General features: G+C 39.9%; 1 protein-coding gene across 1 annotated transcript; it reads right to left on the bottom strand.

The window, feature by feature from the left end:
* Window positions 1–230: 230 nt before the first annotated feature.
* Window positions 231–4,005, bottom strand: TMEM252 (transmembrane protein 252; the record flags this gene model as incomplete). The annotated part of the gene is made up of 2 exons (XM_081943834.1): window positions 231–489; window positions 3,707–4,005. The coding sequence occupies 2 exons, from the start codon at window positions 4,003–4,005 to the stop codon at window positions 231–233; spliced, it is 558 nt and encodes a 185-aa protein (XP_081799960.1).
* Window positions 4,006–25,892: the final 21,887 nt, after the last annotated feature.

Raw genomic sequence — 25,892 nt, 5'->3', positions numbered from 1 at the left:
AATGCCACTGAATGCTCCCTTATCTGTGCCCAGTGCCCAGTGGTTGCCAGCCACTGAATGGTCCCTCATCAGTGCCCAGTGCCCAGTGATGGAACCGCACTGTTCTTTTCGCACCTCCTCACCAAGGCTTTACATACTATGGCTAAACATTGTCTGTGTCCCAGAAGAACAGATATCTGTTCAGCTTATCTCCTCCAGTCCTTGGACAGCCCATCTTCTTAGCAGTTGCTCTATGGTTGAGGTGCATGAGAAGCCTCTCCAAATGTTGGGTCGTTCCCTGTGGCTCGTTGCTGCACAGAGACTTCATAGGAAGGTGGTTGCTGTTCCTGATCACCAGTTTCTTCAATGAATTCGAAACGGCTTTCTGTGTACAAAGGTGGAGGTATGTTGTAAGCATAGCTCTTTGGCTCCAGTGAGCAGTCTGGCAATGAAAAAGTCTGCTTTCCCGGAGCAGTGCTGTCATCGTATGAGGGCGGGTAGAAATCAGGCCTGCAAAAGACAGCCAAGACAAGAAACACACATTAGTTAGGGCAATGTTAAAAATGATCCTATATTGGTTTATAAGTTATACAATCCTGGGCTTTTTTTTTTTTAAAAAAAAACCTCTTTACAATGACCCTTCTCTTTCTACTTCAGGGGGAGAAATTGACCCTCTGAATCATTTTGTTACCTCAAGAACAAAAAAAGCTTTGAGATACTGACGTTCTGAGAAAATTGGGAGAAGAGAGATGGATGCTTATTTTGTCTTACAAGCATCACAGCTCATTTATTTATTTATTTGTTTGCTTGTTTGTTTGTTTATTATTTGCCAGCCATCTTGTAGTCAGTGGCTTAAAGATGGCTTAAAGAAAAAAAATTAAAACAAAACATTAAAATCAACAATCATAGAGACACACAAATAAAATAATTAAAAATAAAAGCATTAACGCCAGATGGGAAAGGAGGGAGCCAGACACACTGGGTTGGGAGGGGGGAGCGTGGAGACGTTGGGTTGTTTTAATTGGTCAACCACTTCCAGTAAGAAGCTCCCCCATTGGGTCCCCAAGAGCCAGGTCTTAAGGCTCTTATGAAAAGTAAGGAATTGGCGACACACCTCAGAGGATAAGCTCTTCCTTTTTAACAACATTTTTCCTCTCAGGATGCTGGTGCAGTCCTCGACTTACAACAATTCATTTAAGTCAGGGGTGTCCAAACTTGGGAACTTTAAGACTTGTGGACTTCAACTCCCAGAATTCCCCAACCAGCCATGCTGGCTGGGGAATTCTGGGAGTTGAAGTCCACAAGTCTTAAAGTTCCCAAGTTTGGACACCCCTGATTTAAGTGACTGTTCAAAGTTACAACAGCACTTCAAAAAGTGACATATGACCATTTTTCACACTTATGACCGTTGCAGCATCCTCATGGTCACCTGATCAAAATCCATGTGCTTGGCAACTGACTCGTATTTATGACTGTTACATTGTGCCCGTGTCCCAGAGCCCCTTTCTGACAAGCAAAATTAATGGGGGATCGTGGATTCACTTAACAACCATGTCACTAACTTAGCAACTGCAGTGATGCACTTAACAATTGTGGCAAGAAAGGTTGTAAAATGGAGCAAAACTCCTTAATTGTTTCATTTCGTCACACAGATTTTGGGTTCAATTGTGGTCGTAAGTCAAGAACTACCATACCTGTATTCTGTAATGGCAATATTATGAGGCACTTCCAGGGAAAAGTGAACTTGATTAATACCGAATAGTTTATGTGCCAGTCTTCCATTAATTCTGTATTCTGTCTAAAAGTGTTCCTAAATTTAGTTCCTAATGAGGCTATGGTGTCTTCAAAAGTGGGACATTTTTCTGGTTATCTAAGTAAGGTTCGCACTCTGTCATATTTATAGAGCTGTTGCTTTGCCGATTGTGAGTGTTTATGGCACTGTTACCATAACAGAATAAGAACTGACTTTTGTATCTGTAGCCCTTTAACAAGGCTTGCCAGTCTGAAGGCCAGCTTGACTTTAAGAGAAACGTATTGTGAATGTCTCCACCTTGTTGCAGAATGGCCCAGAATATGACTGTGAGGATTTTAAACTAAAATAAGCAGGCAACTGCATACCACTTCAACACGTACTGAGTGTAGTTGAAACTATCAGTTGATTTTAAAAAAGAATGGGTTCTTGACTTTGGGGGAAAATATTGTAGAGCCATAAATACCTTTAGGACTGAGGGATGCTCTGTATTCTTAAAGGCTCTGATTTGAATTCAGAATGTATAATGTCCAAGATTTGTTATGAGTCCTCAGGATAAGTGATCAATTCATGACAGTGCATGTTTCTTACATGATTTCAAGTGACCCCCACAGAAATTTGGACAAATATACACATTGCCTGCTTTAGAAGTATTGTTATGCTGCTCTTCCCTAAAAGTTTATAACTGAGCATGCTCAAAACCACTGGAAGGAATACCCTATGCCAATGTTTCTCAACCTTGGCAACTTTAGGATGTGTGAACTTCAACTCCCAGAATTCTGACTCGGGAATTCTGGGAGTTGAAGTCCACACCTCCTAAAGTTGCCGAGGTTGAGAAACACTGGTCTAGGTTGTGAACAGATGATTCAATCGAGGCCCTCTAGTGGTTGAGCAGAAAAGTGAATCTAGTTTTGTGACATCCATGACTAGCACTAAAAAGGATTTTTGCATGATAGACCACTGCATGTGATCTAGAATGGTCAATAAAGTCTAGTAAGCAGTTCATTAAGGATCAAATTAGTTTTAGGAAATATAAAGAAAGCAGAATAAATCACCCATTCTTCATCTAGTTCTCTCTAGATGGGTTGGATCATGGCACTGACAAATTTAGAGAATTTAAGGCTGAGGAAAAGTTGAGTATGATAGCTGTACACTACTACCATCTGCTTTCACATATAGAAGGAAGAGTAGAGAATTAAAATATGAATTATAATATAGAAAAAGGAAGAGATAATGAGGGAACCAAGGGAATGAAAATGCTATTGACAGACAGGAAAAAAGTTGTGGAACCTATTTGGTTAGATTCAGACTAAGTCATCTATCCTTAGTACCTACTAAGTCAATGGGATTTAAGTTTAAAATGGCTTAGTTTATTTCAGTAGGACTTAACAAAAACTAATTTAATCCGAGTCTCCTTTAGAGGAAGGGGGGTAGTTTTCCCAGATTGCTATGGGCCCCGGTACTTAGGGAGAACAAAGTGCAAACCTTAAATGTTAGGTAGGAAACCAACAATTTACGTATATATGTATTCTACTCCAACTCATGGTCTCTACATTTATAGCCTGGTGCCTTAATACTACCCACAACTGGAAGTATGGTTATAAAATTTGATAAGCTTTTTTTTACTAGATTATGAGATAAAAGTAAATGAATGAAAATTGAGGGTATTTAAAATACGATGTTGGACAACTATATGTAAAGAGAATTCCTTTTACAGCTGGCTGGGGAAAAATAATAAACAATTACTGGATGTTATCAAAAAGCAGCTAGAATTGAAGCAACACATATCTTGAGACAATTAACTTGACGGGGTACCATTTAAGAAATAACTGTGTTTATAGCATGTATAATTAGTGAGTCATTACCAGGAAGAAAAAAAATGAAGAACTTAAATGAAGCAAATACAGAGCATGGAATTAAAATGGAAGAGGAGTATACACCAGGGCCAGCTGATGGCCTGATATAGTCAACACATACCTGTCGATGGTGGTGATGTGACTTTCTTGAAGTCTAGGAATCCCATGTATAATGCTGTGGAGCAAGCTGTTGTGCTTGCTGGCTTCATGATAGGTGCTCCAGAAGATCCCAGCAATGAGAAGACAGAATCCTAATGGTAGAAGAAAATACGCAAGCGGCAAACTGTTGCACTTACACCCAGAGGCGCTTGTAGAGATGCAAAAGGCTCCTAAACAAATAGTTACAAAGCCAAGTAACAGCACAAAAAAGCGGACAAACGAGAAGAGGTTTGTGGACATCCTTGCTCTTAGTCTCAGCATGCTCTGGTTGAACAATTTCGTCTCTCTGCATAGATTTTATATGATCAGAGACTGATTGTCCTTTGGACACGTGTTAAGGTACCCATTAACCATTGTAAGCAGTCATAGTATCTCAGGAGATTAATTTATAATCAAAACACTGCCAAAGAAGAGACAAAAATACTTCCTGTATTGTTTAATTGCCAACATAAACTCAGCAAACCCTTGCTGCCCAATCTACTCAGGCTTCCTTCCACCAATTTGCTCCAAAGGTATAAAGTGGTTCTTGACTTATTAAAAATAAGTTTTTTTAAAACAACAACAACAACATGTGAGCCTTAATGCTCTGTTCAAATGGACAAGAAAGATTAACTGTTTGTCTTTGGTTATATGTATTGATTTGCAAGTGGGAGTTATTTAGACTGTCCTTGATTAGTCCTTTCTTAATTTAACATATTCAGCATCAGTCCCATGGCTGATAAGCAGTTCCACCATTATGCAAGCTACATCTTGATGTTTTTGTAGTGCAGCTTAAATGCAGGGCCAGTTTGCTGCAGAGGGAGATCTTCCCATTAATTCCCACAGCACCTTTTAGGGTACCAAGCATAAATGAAATTTGGCTAAAAATCATGGCAAAGGACAAAGAGAAGAAGAAGAAATATTTCTGCAAGTGTTCTCAGGTGATCGTTTCTACAATTATCAAGCAAAAGGCATTGCACAACCATTGAATCTAATAATAATAATAATAATAATAATAATAATAATAATAATAATAATAATAATAATAATAATAATAATAATAATAATTAGATTCCGCATGAAATCACCATTTTTATAATATCCCAAAATGGAAACAGGACAGGAGCATCGCATAATCTTATCTGAAAGCACCCTTCTGTAACAAGAAGATCTTGTCCTTGCAATGAATTATCTCATTTCTGCTATCGTTGCACATGCAATGTAACCAACACCTTGTATGCTTTCCATCGTAATTTGTAGCTGGGGTTGCCTTTATAGATCCTTGAACTGGAATCACGTCCAAGGGAGATATTTTACTATGTAGTCCTCCTTGTGTAAACCACCCGGAAAGCATATATTATCTGCTTTATGAGACACTTCGGGAGGAATCAAGGACAATGAATGACAAGAATAAATACCACCCAACCGCCAGTGACGTCATGACCTGTAATACATCAACTATTTCCTAGTTCTGCCTGGACTGACTTCACCACTGTCGTCCATCTCTCTCTCCCTCTCCCTCCCCTCTCTCTCCCTCCTTCCCCCCTCTCTTTACTAAAACAGTGACAGAATACCATGCTGTCACATTGTTGAGGACCCTAGAAAATGCTAAGTTCCCAAGAGCAATAAGCCTACCGAAGGAAGAAACCTTTTAGTGATGACAGTGGAGAAATGCCTTATTCCAGTCTGCAGTCTGTAGGATTAAGCATCTATTTCTCCCGCAGTGGGAATGTCAGTTAAAAGAAGGTATAACGTAATAGCTGAGTTGTAAAGATAAAGCAAAAGTGCTTTTTTTTTTAAAAAAAAAGCTTGAACATGAACTCACTTAGTGTTCAGACTCTTTGATTAGCAAACCTTTTAAGGACAGAACTTCATACTCAAACACAAGCCTAGAATTCTTAACCCTTCAAATTCTGCTGTTTGATAGAGATAGAAAAATGATCATCAGCAGGACATGCTTAACGTTCCTTGGCTTTCTATTTTTCCCCTTTCTTCCCCTGTCCTATAGAAACACTTTCCAACAATTTTCTCCTAGATCAACACTCATGCTGAAAACAAGGCTTAGGTAGCTGGATCTTTTTGGGCTGCAAAAGCAGGGATACAGAAATATATTATAAAAGCAATCATTTTAAAATCAGGTTTGTTGAGGAAGCCATAATACGCTGACCCTGACAAAGCCATAATGGATAGGTTCACACAATTTAAAAAAGCCTATATGTCAGCTTAATAAGATGTAAACTAGGAACAGTCTGTCAGATGGTGGAAAAGGAAAGGAAAATAAATGCAGAAGGAAGAAATAAGCCTAATATTTCATAGGGCAGAAACTGGCTTATAGATAAACTTTGCATATCAAAATAGTTGCTTTGCAAGGGGAATATTGTCAGTGCAGAATAAAAGGTGATGAAACTGAGCAGCTGGTGACTCCAAGTCAATGCATCATCCATAGAGAAAAGTGAGATATCAAAAGGAACTGGGGAAATCCCAACATTTTAGAAATGCCAAGTATTTATCTGTCAGAATTTGAAAGGTGTTTACTAGTCCTGGCTCTATTTACTGCTTATTAAATGCTGATTGGCTGGTAGGGGGAAAAGGAGGAATAAAATGGTCTATTATTTTTATAGGTTCCTCTTTATCTCTCTGTGTGTATATGTGTCAGGCCTGCAGCCATCTTTCTTTTGGATATTTGGCCTGCCACATTTTCTATTATTCTACTATGCATTTTCTATCGTGGGAAAATGGGAGGGGGGATTGTAAGGAGTGAGATGCTATGTAGCCATAACAAAATTATTTCTAGAAAGCCAAGGTCATCCTTTGTCTTCGCACCTCTGCACCTGACTGGAACTGGGTGGGTGGAACTGCCAGCATGGCAGTGAAAGATTGGACCATGCGACGGACTTGTGGGTGTGGGGGCAAAATCTTGAACTTTCAACTAAGCACTGTGACTTAACTCCACTTTTCCTTACTGGCTACAAGATAACTTTTGCAACAAGAGAAGTATTGGAGCTTTGGAACTATTTTTGCATTGAGTTGGTTGATAGGATGATCGAAGTTTCAAGAAGTTTGAGTTAGATCACCTTAAATAAAACTTTCAAGGGTCTGCAGACAGACAACATAGATTGTTTTCCATCAATAGGGCACTCAGTTATTCAGTAAGGGAATGGAGTACTTGTATATAAGTTGAAATAAAGATGCCCCTTTAATTACTCCATTCATGCCAGGGGGAATCCAAGCCTTCCTTCCTTTCACCACTGAACTTAGAGATAAAGTTGTCTGGATATTTGTAATGGAATTTCATTTATCAAAAGAGCATGATGTATTTTTTTCCAATTCAGATTCCTGATAAGTGTGGACTCGGTGAGCTTGCTGATTCATTTTTACCCGTCACTCGAAATGCTCATTAAAAAAAAACTGTTCTAGGTTTCATTGCGGATTTCTCAAGTTATTGACTTAGCAGTGTAAATTGTACTCAAGATTGTTTCATGAATATAACAGCTGACATGGCAGCTAGCCTATCCCATTCAGTATCTATGTGGTTTTCCATACTGTCAAAGATCTTAAGTGGACAATGTTCTCCATGGATTTGTTTTCTGGCATTACTAAAAGACAATTTATAGCCAATGTGGTCTCATACATCAAGAAATCAACTGACCCTCTTTCCACCTTCTTCTTGGCAATAGCTGTTCCAACTTGTGGCCAACTTGCCACAGCCAACTTGTTGTGGCCAACTCACTATGGCCAACTCACAATGGAACAACTTGCTGGGGGACAAGAGTTACACTAATGTTAAAGAAATAGTGTTGTTAAAGAAAGGATGCTGAAGGAGGGATAAAATAAAATGTGAATGACAAAAAATAAAATATTTTAAAAATTATTATAAGTAATTGAATTGTTGAATTGTCCTACAGTGATCTGCTGCATGGCAACTTGGTTATGGTAGGTTGTCCCACAGTGAGTGGGCCATGGAGAATTGACTATGGTAAATTGACCATGGCAAGTTGTCCCATTCCACTGAGATAGGGTGAGTTCAGTTTGGTTATGGTGGTAGGTTATTGGATTTTAATACTTTTATTCTACATGGCTGTGATTTTACCTATTGGTTACAACCTGCCCTGGGTTGCACATAAGATGGTTGGCCATATAAATATTTTAAATAATTAAATAAAAACTGTTCTGGAAGCAGTACTTTCTTAAACCATCAATCCATCTATGCTAGTTTTGGTGATTCTCAAGGGCTTATTGCTTCTCAGCTTCAGAATAATACTTTTCCAGTCCTTGTGCACAAGATAAACATAAATAAATTAGGGGCTGCACTGTAGACAGTCATTAAGCAAAGCAAAATAGATCTAACAAACAATGGTGGAGCCCTCCGTAAAACCTCTTAAAATATTCACTATTTCATCCTCGCCTGATTAATCACTGTCAACCTCGGGTTCAAATCTCCAACAAATTGTTATTCACTAATCTACTGTTTATATTTCAAGCACTCGGAATATGACAGTGGTTCAACGCTATAAACCAAAGCTAATTCAGCCTATGTTGCAACTTGGTGGGGCAATGTATGTGACTAAGCACATTTAAAAAAATATTTGTGTAAGACTGGTGTTTATGCCCTTTTCATAAACCTGTTTTTTTCACAACTCAGTACTGCTAAGAAAGTCTCATGACGGGCTGCAGCATGCCAGTCGTGGGAAATATTATAGGGAGTGATTTTTGCAAAGCACTGATTGATTGATTTCTTTGTCCTCTATGGAATTCAAGGATTATATATAGCTTTTAACCCCATTTGGATCTCAAAACATTCGCACCTGGATTGGCTGCATTTAAATCATTGTGCAGTTGGTTTGGTTGAGTTTAGGTTACTGGGCAATTACAATTTTGTGCTTTATTCAGTAAACCATGATTGAAACCGCTGCTTCTCAGAATGTCATTCTTTTGAACAGAAGTATCAAACATATCTTTTGTTCAAGGAAGGGTTTTGATCTTTTAATGTTGAAGCCTGTAGGCTTTATCCTGCATTTCAGTCAGCACAATGTATAACACCATCAACAAGGGAGTGATGGCCAATGCTTTCAGCTTTACCATATGCAGTCAAACAGCATTGATTCCTCTCACGATGTATTTGGCGGTTCATGCGAGAATTTGATTTTCCTAAGGAGGACATTGAACTTTTGCCAGGGACTGGCTGTTCTTCCATCAAGTAATGAAATTACTTGGAGATTATGTTTATGAGTGTTGCCTGACCAATGGAAATACTTTGACAGTACCTTTCCCCTTATTAAACAACTGGAACTAATACTGGTGGCACCTGTTTTTTATTTTTTTAAACATACCTGAATGCAGTGTTTTTCTCAATCTTGGCAATTTAAAGATGTATGGGCATCAGCTCCCAATTCTGGGAGTTGAAGTCCATATCAGAGGTAGTATTCAACAGGTTCTGACCAGTTCCGGAACTGGTAGTGGAAATTTTGAGTAGTTTGGAGAACCGGTAAATATCACCTCTGACTGGCCACGCCCCATCTATTCTCTGCCTCCCAAGTCCTAGCTGATCAGGAGGAAATGGGGATTTTGGAGACTTCACCGTATCGTTCCCCTGCCATGCCCACCATGCCACGCCCACCAAACCATGCCACGCCCACCAAGCTATGCCCATAGAACCGTTAGTAAAAAAAATTGAATCCCACCACTGGTCCATATGTCTTAAAGCTTCCAAGATTGAGAAGCACAGTATCAATCCAAGCCTATGGTAACCACCAGGGTTATATATTCTTGAGATATGATTCCGAAAAAGTGCTTTGAACCTCATTACATGTCTCATTTTCGTGAAAGCAGCCTACTCTACAAGACTGACTAAAAGAAGCTTACATTCAGGCCTTGAAATTGGCGTGTCTACAGAGAGCTATAATTTCTGTTACTCCACGCAAACCACTTCTCCTCATAAGATTTTTAACATGCATTTCAGTCATTTGTCTCTTCCAATCCACTTATCACACCTACTGTGTTGCTTCAGCAAGCAATCTATGTGGAAGTCTCAAACCTATAAACTGAATAGATAGACATAAATGAAATAGTTGCTAAAAGCTCATTTAGACCGAAATAAAGAATTCAGCTTTATCTGAATTTAAGCATTGTAGAAAATTGAGGTCTTTGTTCTGGGTATAATAGCAGCAATCAAAGAATTTTATGTGTGGACATTAAAAGTCAAAGCGATTGCCATAATGAATACAATTCCGTTGTTAAAAAGTTGCTAAAAGCACACAACCCCATTGGTCATAAGTTAATTCCTGCCTGTAAAAGGGTGGTTTTACATGAGCACTTATACCCCTTCTAGAAGCTATTATTGTTCAGAAAAAAATCTTGTAGGTATATATTTAGACATTTTTGTACTAGAATTTCTGATGGCAGTAATGCCTATGAGAAACAGAGACAGAGAGAGGTACACAGAGACCGAGACAGAGGGAACAGGTACATATATAAATGACTAAAGGTAAAGATTCCCTCGCACGTACATACTATTTGTTCCCGACTCTAGAGGGCAGTGCTCATCTCGGTTTCAAAGCTAAAGAGCCAGGGCTGTCCGAAGACATCTCCGTGGTCATGTGGCTGGCATGACTAAATGCCGAAGGCGCACAGAATGCTGTTACCTTCCCACCAAAAGTGGTTTCTATTTTTCTACTTGTATTTTTATATGCTTTCAAACTGCTAGGTTGGCAGAAGCTGGGACAAGTAACAGGGGTTCTCTCTATTATGTGGCGCTAAGGATTTGAACCACCGAACTGCTGACCTTTCTTATCAACAAGCTCAGCATCTTAGCCACTGAGCCACTATCTCCCTATATAAATGATATATAAATGACTAGATTTCTTTTAAAGTTTGCAGCAAATAAAAAAGGCCGCAACAGCTTGTCCGCAGAGTTCCTTTCTATAACAACTAATGTCTTTAAAATGCAATCCTACAATTTTGTTCCCTAATTTAATAAAGCTGACTGCAACCAAGAGGCCATGCCAGCTGATCTCCTGCACTGGTGTCACTTAAAGTTCTACCTGTTGCAAATAAGGGCTGTACTTCCAATCCATGCCCATCCCAAACAGCAAATTCATAAACACTGGTGTTTCTCCCTGCAGTTGTGTAATAAATATTGCCATCTTAAACTTTCCCTTTCCTTTATTTTGTCTTCCCCTGTTCGTTTGGCCCTTCCCAGCCTTTTACAGCCCTCACATTTGCTGATAAGATCCCTGGCTAAATGCGGACATCCGAGGCCTCAATTGAACAGGATGACTGCAATAAAGATTACTGCCAAATTATCTGCAGAGTTTATCGACCTCTACACACAAGGCCTACAGCAATCATGGAGGTGCAAAGCACACCTTGCACTCATTGACACTTGGGAAAATATTGCCATTACATTTAGTGACATCTTTTATTTGCCAGCCATTAGGTCGTGCAGAACACACAGCCCAATGGGCCGCGTGATTAGATAGAACTATAATCTGGTGACATAGGAGGCATCCAGGGTTGCCTAGCAACCTGCTGAGCTCCATGGGAGTGTGATGGGTGTGTGATCTTTGAAGGGCAAGGCGCCATCCTTCCTTGTAGTGAATCATCTTGTTAAAATAGATTGCCAACATTGAATACTATTAATAGCTTTGTAGGAAATGTCTGCCTAGCATCCTACTATGACCCTATTTCGATAGGGATGGTGGTGGGAAGAAGTTGGCCCTATTAAAGCATAATCTAATAGTTCCAAAGCCCAGACATAATCAAACAAGACGTTTGGTCATTATGCTAATTAAAATGCAAATTAATCAGCGTCTCCATTCTCTCCCCAACTCTGTCACTCGGATCATACTGAATATATGTCATTTGTTTGCATCTTAGCCTTGTAGTACACAACTTTCCCTTCCCTGGTGCCCTTCCAGTGACTTCTGTTGTTATATTTAAGAAACTTCCAAATAATATTATTATGTCACTGAGTATAAAATTAGATTGCAGAAATGGGTGGGAAAAATTTATATTAGCGGGTGCTTTTAGACTCAATTATGGAAATCTCGCTGCTCCCTGTGGTTCGCTATTTGGTTGCAGATATTTCTTTACTTGAATTTTCACTATGTCTACTGATTGCTAGTTGTCATTCATGGATGTACCCTGTTACCCAATTTCAACTGGGAAACTGTTAATATTCAGAAATGGTAGAGAATTCCTGGAAGCTTGGCATTCAAGCCATCAATTGACATATAGAGATAAAACATGTCTATACGCCATTCAAGAGATAATAAAAAAGCTAAGAAGGAAACAAAAAGACCAGAACAATTTCTCTTCAGCAATCAATATTCAGATAAGCAGAGGCAAATAATCAGGCAGAAAAACAACATCTTAAATGAAAGAAGTACCAAGAATAAAACCACACTCAACAATGGCAGTCATTGTATATAAACAAGGAGCAAACCCCATACTCACTAGCAATGATTAATTTACCACATCAGATTACAAGTACATGTACAATTATAAATACCCAAGCTCAGAGAGCATCAAGGTTTTTGGGAATAATAAGGAAGTTACTATGTGATTCCCTTGTCACATTTCGAACACGTTAAGATGCATGCATAATTTTGATTCTTATTCTCATGATAATCTTACCTGCTAGGATAATCCCAGCATGGAAGTATTTATGAATGAAATCATGAAAGTTAGATCATGTTATGCCAATTCTATTGCTAATCACATTTTTAAGACTTTTCAGTTTTATATGAAGTGGTTTGATGTTCAATTGAAACATCTTTTGATATTTCAGTTTAGTCCCGAAATATTAGCAGCCTTGAAAATTCTTAAATTTTTATCAGAATCAGTGATGCCTAACCAATCAGTGATCAGACCAGTGATGACTAACCTTTTTCTCCCCACGTGCCGAAATCGCACATGCATGCAAGATAGCAATACAATACAATACAATACAATAGCAGAGTTGGAAGGGATCTTGGAGGTCTTCTAGTCCAACCCCCTTCCTAGGCAGGAAACCCTATACCATTCCAGACAAATGGCTATCCAACATCTTCTTAAAGGCTTCCAGTGTTGGGGCATTCACAACTTCTAGAGGCAAATCATTCCACTGATTAATTGTTCTATCTGTCAGGAAATGTCTCCTCAGTTCTAAGTTGCTTCTCTCCTTGATTAGTTTCCACCCATTGCTTCTTGTTCTACCCTCAGGTGCCTTGGAATATAGTTTGACTCCCTCTTCTTTATGGCAACCCCAGAGATATTGGAATACTGCTGTCATGTCTCCCCTAGTCCTTCTTTTCATTAAACTAGACATATCCAGTTCCTGCAACCGTTCTTCACATGTTTTAGTCTCCAGTCCCCTAATCATCTTTGTTGCTCTTCTCTGCACTCTTTCTAGAGTCTCCACATCTTTTCTACATCGTGGCGACCAAAACTGAATGCAGTATTCCAAGTGTGGCCTTACCAAGGCATTATAAAGTGGTATTAACACTTCACGTGATCTTGATTCTATCCCTCTTTTTATGCAGCCTAGAACTGTGTTGGCTTTTTTGGCAGCTGCTGCACACTGCTGGCTCATATTTAAATGGTTGTCCACTAGAACTCCAAGATCCCTCTCACAGTTACTACTATTGAGCAAGGTACCACCTATACTGTACCTGTGCTTTTCGTTTTTTTGCCTAAATGTAGAACCTTACTCTTTTCACCATTGAATTTCATTTTATTAGATAGTGCCCAATGTTCAAGTTTGTCAAGATCCTTCTGTATCTTAAGCCTATCTTCTGGAGTATTGGCTATTCCTGCCAGCTTGGTGTCATCTGCAAATTTGATGATTTCCCCATTTATTCCCTCATCCAAATCATTGATGAAGATGTTGAAGAGTACTGGGCCTAAAACAGAGCACATGCAAGCATGCCCACACCCATAATGCAATGCACCCTGCCTGCACCTTGTGCCCTGCGCATGCGTGCCTGACCTCTCATGCTCCCCCGTGCATGCTCACGACCCCCCCGCACCCCATTTTGGGCCTAGCAGGCCTCCCTGAAGCCTCCTGGGACCAAAAACAGGCTGCGGGGGGCGGGGATTGCCACACAGTGCCATGCTCCCCCTACTCCCTGTGTGTGCATGTGCAACTCCCCGCCTCTGCACATACATGTGTGACCCCCTCGTGCCCTGCGCATGCATGTGCGCCTCCCGCATGAGCGGCAGAGAAAATCAGCTGGCCAGTGGGAGGCACGCACATGCACAGTGGAGCTGAGCTGGGCAACAGCTTGCGTGCCCATAGGGAGGACTCGGGGTGCTACCTGTGGCACACATGGCATAGACTCGCCATCACAGAAATAGATAAACAGTACTGTGATTTTTGGAGTATAAAATGAACCTTTTTCCCTCAAAAAAGAGGCTGAAAATCTGGGTGCTTCTTATATACTGAATACAGCATTTTTGCCTCCCAAATTCCCGCCCCCTTCACCAAAATGGCTGTTCATAGCCTTTAGGAGGCTTCCAGAGGGCTCCTGGGTGCTCCTGGGGAGGGCAGAAATGAGCAAAAAATGAGCTGTTTTTTGCTCAATTTTGCCCCCCAACCCGCAGGAGCACTCTACAAGCCTCTAAAGGCTATTCATGATCTTTTTTTGAAAAAAAACTGGGCCTGTTTCCGCAAAAAGCAGGTGATTTTTGGGAGGTCTGTGGAGTGCAATTTTTTTTAAAAAAAATCTTGGTGTGTCTTATACTTCAGTGCGTCTTATACTCCGAAAATACGGTATTTTTATAGAAGCAATGGAACAATGTGGTTTTAAAATACCAGCTGCCCAGAGTTATTAGATGTACCACCATATAAATCTCACAAATTAATAAAATAAACCACCACACCGAAATGGCTCTCAATAATATCCCACACTAAAAAAAATCAATGGCTAGGATCTTTGAAAGTATATTGTATGTTTCTTATTTTTTAAAGAGAAGAGTAATACTAGAAACTAGATTAATTTTTTCTCAGTCATTCAGATCATGATAGTCCCAAAGGTGCTATTTCAAAAAGCAACTGGACTTTCTTTGATTTGCTTGAAGACATTTTGCTTCTCATCCAAGAAGCTTCCTCAGTTCTTCTTCAGGGATGAGAAGCAAAACGTCTTCAAGCTAAACAAAGTCCAGCTGTTTTTTGTAAAAGCACCTTTGGGATTCTTTTCCATCTTTATTGGACATACCAAAAGTCGACTCTTACATCATGAAATTAAAAATGTAAAATGAGGGAAGGGACAGTTGCACATATGATATGGTCTCCTCCCCTCTTCTTCGTTCATATTTGCTATTAATAATCAATATTATTAAAGCTGCTATTAACATTTGATGTATTAAGCCCTCCAGGATAAAGCAGTGCCTTCAAGTCTCCTGTTTACATCTGGTTTGAATTCCAGAACAAGCTCAGCAAGACCAGTGAGTTCCCTTTATGGAAGTTTTAATAAATGAAGGACTAACTTTGCTGAAAGATAATCATTTAGATGTTCTACCTTTCCTCCCCAGCTGCTTTCTGGACAGCTGGTACACTTCAGCCACTTTGCCAGAAAAAATGATTTGTTTCAGACAATGCTTACATGAAGAGGGGAAAATATCAGGCCTGCATAATATTCTTTCCAAATTACAGAAAGGAAGTTCAAAGAAAAATCCCAAAAGAGGAAATGCTTTTCTGAAGCAAGCAACCTGGGTCAGAGAGGAAACTTCAAAGATTTCCTCCTGTTTTCCTTATCAAGCAAATTGATGATATTCTCCATACATACCTGTAGTGGAAATGTATCTCCCTTCTCTTGAGGTTTACCATTAAAGAGCCTCTGAATATTTGACAATCTTTCATATTTGGTGGCTACAGTTCCTTTTATCTCCAACATTTTTCTTTCCAGAGCCTACGGTAATTAAACATCTGTTTGTTTTAGCCTTTTGGCCTTGAAATTATATTTTGAAATGGCTGTGATCTGTAGTCCACTTTGTGGTTGCAGCTTTTTGTATTTTGTTTTATTTTCACCCAGTTTCCTCAGAAACATTTGCTTATAAAAGAGTTGGCCAATGTTTATGAAAATGTTGCTTACACACTCTGGGGATTTCTTATAACGCTGTGTAAATCAGGTTCTGAAAGTAATCTAGCGGCCTATTTTTAAAACACAGGCTTAGCATGCTTCTGCATGAGCAATGTGTTTTTGAAATGCAACTCTGAGAAGAGTACTTGTCGTGGGCTGCATGGAGATAATTAAAATAATAAAAGAACCATGCTCCACCAGTTGCATGTTGTTGGTTCTGTCCTAATAAATGCATTATAGGTTTTCCATTGCTGCTAATAGAAAGAGATGTCACATAGTTGTACTTTTGCTTTGCTTTTATTACTTTGGGGAGATGGCATCATTTTGCCCACTTTATGGGCTACCTTTGATGCTGCTCTCCATTGCCACTCATAGCCAGCACTGCTATTCCCTTGCAACACTTATCCATTACTCTCTCCAATTTTACCCACTGTCCTTCCATTAGGCCTGTTGCCACCTGACAGTTGCATGTCCTGAGGAAGGTTAGGAGGTGGCCCAAGAAGGAGCTTCCCCAATACTCTTCACAACCTTTCCCTGAGCCTATGAGTTGTCATAGGCTTGGGGAAAGGTGGGCTATATCTGAACACAAGTCTAGCACTTTTCTGGAAGGCAACTAAAGCTGTAAAATAGCTTTGATAACAGGTTACACACAGGGCATATTGGAAGCATTCTGCTTATGTGAGAATGTACCTGGAATGCAACCTGAGCAAAGGTTAATGAAACAGAAGGGGGATGATCATCAGATTGCATGGATGATGTTATTTTCCAAAGCACCAGAAGGCAGAACAAGAAAAAAATGGATGGAAACTAATCAAGGAGAGAAGCAACCTGGAATTAAGAAGAAACTTCCTGACAGTGAGAACATTTAACCAGAAGAACAGCTTGCTGTCAGAAGCTGTGGGTGTGCCATCACTAGAGGTTTTTAAGAAGAGGCTGGACAGTCACTTGTCTGAAATTGTATATGGTCTCCTGCTTGAACAGGGGGTTGGACTAGAAGACCTCGAAGGTCCCTTCCACCTCTATTGTGATTGATTGATTGATTGATTGATTGATTGATTGACTTGATTGATCAAATTGGTTGGATAATGAAATATCAGCAAACAAACCCAACCAAGCTCAGAGAGCACTAAGGACTCCAGAGAACACCAAGAATTACATAGTTTTTTCCTTTTGTCCTTGGTAGAGAAGTAGATCAATCTCCCAAGATAATCATAGAATCAAATGTTATTAAAAAGAAAACAAAAAAAATAGAGAATGTAAACATTCCTTTTCAGCTTTGTCATATGTACAACCTCTAGTGGCAAAACAAAAAAATTAAAATATAGAGGTGTTCACGATGCAAATAGCATCAAAAAAGGAACTCAGTAGAAAAATATTCAGGCTAATGGAAGGCTTTCAGCAGATAAAAATATGTGACAGATCTGCTATTGTTAGCCCTTCAAGCTAGCCAGCTGAGAAAACAGATGCCGCAAGAATTGTAGCGGTGCTAATTTTTTGCTCTTGGGTATAATAAACTTCTTGAAAAGTTCTCAACGTTTCTTTCTGTCCCATTTTATATCAATTAGATTTGGTGTGACATTACTTGGAATTTCTTTCTCATGCACTTGGAAGTTTATTCAACTCATCAGGAATAATTTACTTGGCTTTTGATTTATGCCTTAGAAGCATTAACTACAGTTACTAAGCCAATACTCTGTTTTTATAAGAAACGGAAATGAGTAGGTGACACTTAACGTTAACTATTTATGTGGTCTTTGGAATAATTAATTTGAATGTCCTCTCCTTGCAAATCAGTAGGAAGCTACTCTAAAAATGTGAAATTAGGTTTTTTAAAAAAATTTAAAACGATGGTAATGAAACAGGAATGATTGTTTCATGTTTAGTGGACATCTCAGAAAACATTTAATGAGAGTTGGTTGCAATTCTGTAGTTGCTGATGGTGCAACATAGACACAGGAATATTAACTCATCTGGGTACTACTCAGGGATGGGCTTCAAAAAATTTAGCAAGGGGTTCTTTGCCCACTTGCTGGGTGGGTGTGGCCATAGTGGGCGTGTCCTAGTTGACCTCCTGCACCATGGCGGGGGGGGGGTCATTTTTGCCCTCCCCGGGCTCCGGAGTCTTTCCTCCGGAGAGTGAAAACTGCCTCCCCAGGCTCCAGAGGTCCTCTGGAGGCTGGAAACGGGCCCATTTCTGGCCTTCCTGAACTTTTGGTAGGCCCGTTTTTTGCCCTCCCCAAGCCTCCACACATGCCCTGCACTCACCTGCATCCAAAACGGACCACGTGAGGACTCCTGGGAGGGGAGGGGTGGAAGTGGGCAGGGCCAGCCAGGAGTGGGATCTGGGGGTTTTCTGAACTGCCCAGAATCTTAGCTAGAGCTTCTCCCAAATCTCTGCGAACCCCTAGCAGCCTACTCCTGGTACTACTAACGCCAAATCATTGGTACAGCTTTTGAATAACCATTGCTCTTTAGGGATGTATATGCTTTTCTTGGGTATATATGGAGCACTTAGAATCTATCAAGGAGGAATAAAAATTTGTATTTGGGAGATGTCCACAATATTTTTTCATAAAGAAATGTTAGTGCCCAAGTAATACTCATAAAAGAAATCTTACATGGAAACTCCACCTCCTCAACCAGTCTAACTTAACCAAAAAAAAGTTATCTGCTCACCAACAACCCAAATCTGAAAACATAGAGTATTCAACATTTTCCAAAATTCCAAGAATTGGAAGCAGGGATATCGGAGGAGATGTCCCAAAACTTCAGATGGTAGATGTGACCATGTGAGCAAAGTTATCATCTTGAGTCTTTAAAAACACTTACTACAACCAACCTCTGATTAGAAGGTCACATCTACTCCTCATTTACAGAAGTAGGTTTTTATTATATTAAATATCAAAAATGGAATGAGATTTGAGAGGAAGGAAAGATGAGCGATTCAAGAAAATTGTGGGGTTCTTTTTTAATTATTTTGTGTCCAAGATTGAAGTCTTTTCCCATTTTAGTTTTCTATGGATGTCACTCTCTGATGTAAATTCTAAAGGCTCTGAACTTCTTATGGCTAATCAAAGTGTGAACACTAGCTGCAAACACGTAAAAGGGCTAATTTACTTATAATATTTATAGCCTTTCTCTTAACTGGAAAGCTAATAAAGCAGCGTGGTGCCTCTTAAGTGCATAAAGATCATATATTTAATTGGGCATTTACACAATTCCATTAAAAGAGGCTCACACATATTTTAAAGGCCTCATTGTGAAGCACCTAAAGCCATTATCTATCTGTACTATGATTCCCCCTCAATTTTCCTCCAATTTGGAGGAAGTTGGGAAGGATAAGCTTATGGAATTTGGCTTTTCCAGACCTTAGATCCACCTTTATCATACTATCTTACACATAATTTTTACAATATTATAATTTTTGTATTGTAATTTACAATTCAAACTATTGTAATTTACAATACTGTAACCGATTTCTCTTTCTATTCTTTTTTTCTCCTCTATAGCCTTATGTCTAAGCCATTCATGTGCTTTCGTTCACTCTCAGAATGGTCAAGGCACTTTTAATATCAACCATAGTTTTGTTAAGTTTAGATCTTGATTGAGAGTTGCAATCCAACATTAGCATTAAGCTTTACAGATGTTTAATGAAGCTCTTAAAGCCAATGATTCTAGATTCAAGACTCAGTACCATAGGTGGGTTGCTGTCAGTTTGGCTCGGTTCGGCCGAAGTCAGACCTGGGTTGCAGAACCGGCAGCGACCCAGGCTTGCCACCTCCCTGAACCGGTTCCCCCGCTGCCGCTGGGCTGCCACCATTTTAGATTTCAGTGACCACGTGTGCGCAGTTCACTGTAAATTATTCTGTGCATGCAGAATTTTAGAAGAAAATGAGGCTATATAGTAGAAATGTTTAAAGGAACCATGAAAAGAAGCAAGAATTATGTGTGATGTATTTTAAGCAGGCAATTATTACATATTAATGTAACAGTGTTCATAATGTGATTTGCTTGACTGTGGTTTAATGCATTGTATAAAACCAATAATAATTTGCAAAACATAGTTTATGGCTTAGTAGTATTATGTGTAAACCTAGCCAACGGTGGCTTATTCAACAAAACATGGTTAAATAAACCATTTGGTATATGAGCTGTGCTGTAGCAAAAGAGAGGCAATGAGAGGATAGGCCCCTGCTTAAAACTGTTGACCACCAGCCCTTCAGACCACATGATTCAAAGACATTTTTCAGCATGAGTGAGCCAGCTGCATTCTCATGTTGAAAACCAGGAAAAGAATTATCCTTAATGAGAATCAAAGGGAGGAAATTGGTTAATTAATAATGAATTACTGCTGCACAATGGCCTTGCCAAGGAGATACAACTATGTAAAAGTTGCTCTAGGAAGGAATTCTTTCTCAGAAACCCAGTTTGGAACAGCCAACAGGTTGTTCCACTCCATTGGGTTTGACGCTCATAATCGTTGTGCAATTGCTGACGTGCTCCAGGTTCAGCGAGTGTGAGGCAGCCCCTTTAAATTCTGTTTGAGCCTTTTTGGGGAGGGGAATGGGAAAACCAACCTTGTTTACTTTGTTGGAAGTTATCACCCAGCCCTCTCCCAGAAAAATGAAATATCCTAGGAAATATTGAAAAGGCAGAATATTATATTTTCCTGGATGTGAAAAAGGGAGAAACACATTTTAAACACAAAGTAAATTCCTGCAGCTTCTGGCCCATCCCCACTTTGTCAATGGGCCATTAAGAAGGCCAAGCTAGTCCACTTTACATAATAAAGAGTTCTCCTCTTCAGCTCCAGAGTGATGGGATTAAGGCAGGATAATATTGCCTTTTACTCAACTGACCACATGGCATCTGAGAACTCAACCAAACCTGGATTCAAAACTCAGCCTAGAGGGTTGCCCTTGCACAGGCCCATGGGAGTCTGGCAACCAATCAGAATACATTTCTTACACAGGAACAGGAAACAGATAGGTGGGGCAGAACAGATTATAAAAAGCCCTGCAAGCCCTTCTTCACTCTCTTCTCTTCCCTTCTCTTCTTCTCCACCAACATTGAAGCATGTGATCACCTTTTCTGTTCAGGACTCAAGCCATGTGGTCCTGTCCACCATTAAAACCATTTTTCCAAGCAGCCTCCATGTCTCCAGTGTCTTTTTCCCCACTTGGAGCCGAACCCAGAAGGACATTTCTTTCAACAACTTCAAAGGAGGGAGCTATCTGCCAGGACATAATTTTTTAAAACTATATTTCTAGCACATCTGGAAATAACACCTCTTATTCCAGATTATGATTCCTTAAAATACATGCTGTTGATGTGCATCTTGTATTTTGGAAAGATACGATTTTCTTTGGCTGCCTTTAATGGCTGCAGTATATTATCTGAGATGCATGCTTTCAGATTCCTTACAATATCACAGGAGATTCTGTCAAAGCCTACCTATTATCATTTACCATAGGTTTTACCACATCACTTGTAACTGTTTCCCATCAATATCAGAAGTGGTATTCAGCCAGTTCTGACCAGTTCTGGAGAACCAATAGCAGATATTTTGGGTAGTTCGGAGAACTGGCAAATAGGCTGGCCCTGCCCCCGCTGCCTCCCAGCCTCCCAGTTGATCTTGTTTTGTTGCCTGAACAGGAGAACAGAGCTGGAAAGCAGGTTAGTGGGGTGGGGAGGAAATGGGGATTTTGCAGTAGCCTTCTGCTGCCATGCCCACAAAGCCACACCCACAAAACCGGTAGCAAAATTTTTTGAATCCCACCACTGATCAATATCATAATTAGGAAAGTGATTCAATTATCATAATTCTTGAATAAATCTTTTCTATTCAGTGACTTCTACAAAGTGTAGAAGAAGCTATTGGTTTTACGTAAGTAGATAGAACATCCAAGCAAATTGCAGACATACATTTCCACGGTAGTCCTTGTGCTCAAATGATATACTGTATACCTTTGGTAAAAGCACTTTGTAACTCAAAAAAGGAAGGGTCCTTTTAGAAGTCATCGGTATTGGGCTGTCAGTGGATGGCCATCCATAAGCAAGGATATTATTACAAGTGCTTCTAATAGAAAAAAATTGTATTTTCTTTTGGGCAATGTTTTGGGGACACTCCCTTCTTTTTTCTGTCACTGACAGCAAAGGGATAAAAATTGTCACAACAACTCTGAATCCGATAAAATTGAATCTTATGTTTGCTCTACTCGTTACCTATCTTGATCTACTGTAACATTTGTCCCAGTGGATCAGAGGTGGTATACAGCAGGTTCTGAATGGTTCTGGAGAACCAGTAGCAGAAATTTTGAGTAGTTCGGAGAACCAGTAAATACTACCTCTGACTGGCCGCGCCCCCATCTATTCTCTGCCTCCCAATCGGTAGGGAATGGGGATTTTGCAGTATCCTTCCCCTGCCACATCCACCAAGCCACACCATGCCCACCAAACTATGCCATGTCCACCAAGCCATGCCCACAGAACCGGTAGTAAAAAAAAATGAATCCCACCACTGCAGTGGATCTAATACTGATGTTACCAAGTTGGGCAATGAAACATTGCAAGAAAACAATCAAGCTCAGAGACATCAAGGACCCCATAAAACTACTTTTTAAAGCTCTTTCCAGCAGAATCAGAATCCAGACTAGACTATAAGCAACTATCAGCAATTTCCACCTTATCTTATGTTTTGATGGAGTAATTTTATTCTTGGGACATATTCTTGGGACATTATAACTTGGGAAAACCAACACACATAGTTTGTGTGACTATGGGGCCAGCAAAGAAGCAACTAGAAAGTTATGATCCTAATTTTTTAACAGTTAAAGAAACAAGATGCTGAGGTTAGGTGAGCTTCAAATTAGCATCAAGTTTTGCCCAGGATTTTAGCCTATGTATCTATTGGCAAACATACCTAGATAGCACAAAAATGTTCTGAGAAGTTCAGGAATTCTTGTTAAATATTATAGACTGGTTAATCTATTAAACCAGTCTTTTATATATCCTCATTCTCCCCCAGGCAGGTCTGTTATGAATAGCGATCACAGCTGATTAATTGAAACAGAGAAGCAGTGACACTTTTAGCTTCTGAAAATATTGTAATTAACAGTGAAATGCTCAAACAATTACAATACTTTGTCATCTCAAATCTATCATGTGGCAAATGAAAATCAAAGCTGCTTACTGTGTTAACAGGACATACAGAGCCCAACAGCCCAATTTAAGCCTAGCATGTTGTAAAATTCAAGATTACACAAAGCTCTTTTTGGAGGGAGGGTTAACATGTTAGCCACCTAGAGTCACTTGGTGAGTGGGCAGGCATATAAATAGAATCAGTAGTAATTACATTTACAATGCATTGTGCTGTGGATACCCAGAAATGGACTCTGGGATTTGGTATGTTGTTAGAACCTAACCAATTATGGTTTATTAAACAAACTATGATTAAATAATTAATGGCTGAAGATGGTGTGCAAAACATGTTTGTATATGCTTAGTTAATTCTTTTTGATTATGTATATATAAATCACACTATTTGACAACCAGTGGCATTTATAGATACAGATAGTTCACAACTTACAATTGTTCAATTAGTGGCTGTTTAAAGTTACACTGAAAAAAAGTGACTTATGACTGCTTTTCACACTGTTGCAGCATCCCCAGGGTCAAGTGATCAAAATTCAGACGCTTGGCAACTGGCTCATATTTATGACCGTTGCTTTTCCCCCGGGTCACGTGATCCCCTTTTGCGACCTTCTGACAAGCAAACTCAATGGGAAAGCCAGATTCACTTACCAACCATGTTACTAATTTAATAATTGCAGTGATTCACTTAACAACTGTGGCAAGAAAGGTTGTAACATGGGGCAAAACTCACTTAACCACTGTCTCATTTAGCAACAAAAATCTGGAGCTCGATTGTGGTTGTAAGTTGAGGAATACCAGTACTGGGTTTAGAGCTGAGCACAGCTGAGCTCCCTTAAGACTCCAGAAAGTTAAGTCTTGTCGGCATCAGCTAAATTTTATTTCTCTTAATAGGCTAGCCAGAGGGATTCTACTATATTTAGTACTTTTGCCTCCTGAATTGATAAATATACCTCATTATATAGCAAAGTGGCAAGATGTGGAAGCATACATAATTCATTTCATTACTGCTAGAGATGCCCAAATGCTGTTTCTTATATTGAGAAATTTGTCATGAAAAAGAAGGAGCTCTTGGTGTGCACTTCTAATTTTGCGTCTGAAATGTTCAAACTCCCTGTGCCAGGTAAATAGCAACTCACAAGTAATATGGAATTATTGATTTGGAAAGGTTGAAGGCTGTCAAGAAAAATGTAAACTAAATGATGTGGAGGAGTACTGTTAAAATAAAGACAAATAAACTGTGTAGACACCTTACCCTGAGGATTTTGATCCTTTTATTGTGACTTTTCTGCAGCAACCAGTATCCATACAGCAATAATACCATCTAGTGGCGGTTACGAGCCATACAAATGTTCCTGTATCTACATACTTTTGAGTCAGTAAATTCTCCAACTCAGTTTGAAGTTACTAGGAACACAATGGATTTTGCAAACATTACAATGGCTAATTAACAAGACACTCGTAATCTGTTTCACATGTAAACCAATTGGCACAATCAGTTTTCCTCTTTCTCTCCACGTCTTCCCAATCTTAAACCTACCTCACATTAATCCTTCCATTGCTTTTGATTGTAGTGGACTGTACTCGCAAAAGGTTATATGCCTTTAATAAAATATGTGGATCCAGATTGGGTCCTCCCTCCCAAATATATCAAGATAATCGCTTAGGACCACGATGGCGAACTTATGCCATGTGTACCGGAAGTGGCACACAGAGCCATCTCTCCAGGCATGTGAGCTGTTGCCAGTTGCTCTTCCGGGTTCCAGTTGTTAAGTAATTAAGCTCCCCGTTAGAAGAGCGAGTATGCAGAGAAGCGTAATGAGAGTGATATGGAATAACACGCACAAACCAGCACACAGAGACACTGAATAGTATTAAAAAATATAGTAGTTCACTATGTAGAAATATAGAAGTATTCAGAGTCCGGTTATCAGTCCACGTCATACACGGTTCAGTAATTCAGTTATCAATATTCTCAGTTTAACACACAAAATATAGCTAAACAGTAGCAAACCACAATACCTCAAAATACACCAACCAGCTTCTAACAAAAACAGAGAGCTAACAGCCATTCTGGCTCCCTCTTATGGCTGCTTGAGGTAACAAACCAATTACATCTCTGAATCATTTAAAGTAACAGTAAAGTAATCATAGCTTATATACATTGCCAAGCCAAGCCTAGGGTTACATCCCTAACACTGGTGCACTGGCCAGCTGGTCTTCACATGCGCAGGAGTGCTGGAAACCAGACGAGCAGCTGCCCGGTACACATGTGTGTGCCGGGAAGATGATCATCTGGTTTCTGGCACGTGCATGCATGCTGGCCACCTGATCTTCCAGTTTCTGGTGTTCCTATGTGCGCGAAGACTAGCTGGCCAGTGCGCATGTGCACACCGAGCAGCTGGTCTTCCAGTTCAGTTTGCAGCATGCGCACGCACACCAGCCAGCTTTGTGCACATGCCCTCCCATTTCAGCACTCAGTGCCAAAAAGGTTCACCAAAACTGCTTTAGGAAATGTTAATTTTAAAACTAACAGTTCAAAAGACAGAATAGCAATCTCCATTCTTCTAAAGGTTTTGGATCAAAATATAGCCATTAAACAAGAAGCTGTTCCTGCATGATTCTCTTTGCTCCCTAAGCTTGCATGGCTTTTTATCTCTGCTACAAGTCCTTAAACTGTGATAGACGGAATAATAATGGTGTAAAACAGTGGTGGGTTGCAAATCCCTCAAAGCGCGCGCATGCGTTCAAGCTCCTGTGACACTCCGCGACGCTCCAGCTGCTCCACGGAGCATCGTGCAGGTGCTGTACGCGCCATACGCCTGCGCAGAAGCACAAAAGTCTTTAAACTCCAGTAAGGAGCTCAGGTGGGCTGTACTGAGCACCGTACCGGAACGGTATCCGGTGCTCTGGGCTGGCTCTGGTATGCGCGTACCGGGGCGTACCGCCTGCAACCTA

This window comes from Natrix helvetica (assembly GCF_964273705.1).
Source record: "Natrix helvetica genome assembly, chromosome: 2".
NCBI classification, from domain to species: domain Eukaryota; kingdom Metazoa; phylum Chordata; class Lepidosauria; order Squamata; family Natricidae; genus Natrix; species Natrix helvetica.
The sequence above is the reverse complement of the archived record's forward strand: the minus strand, read 5'-3'. Positions and strand labels throughout refer to the sequence as shown.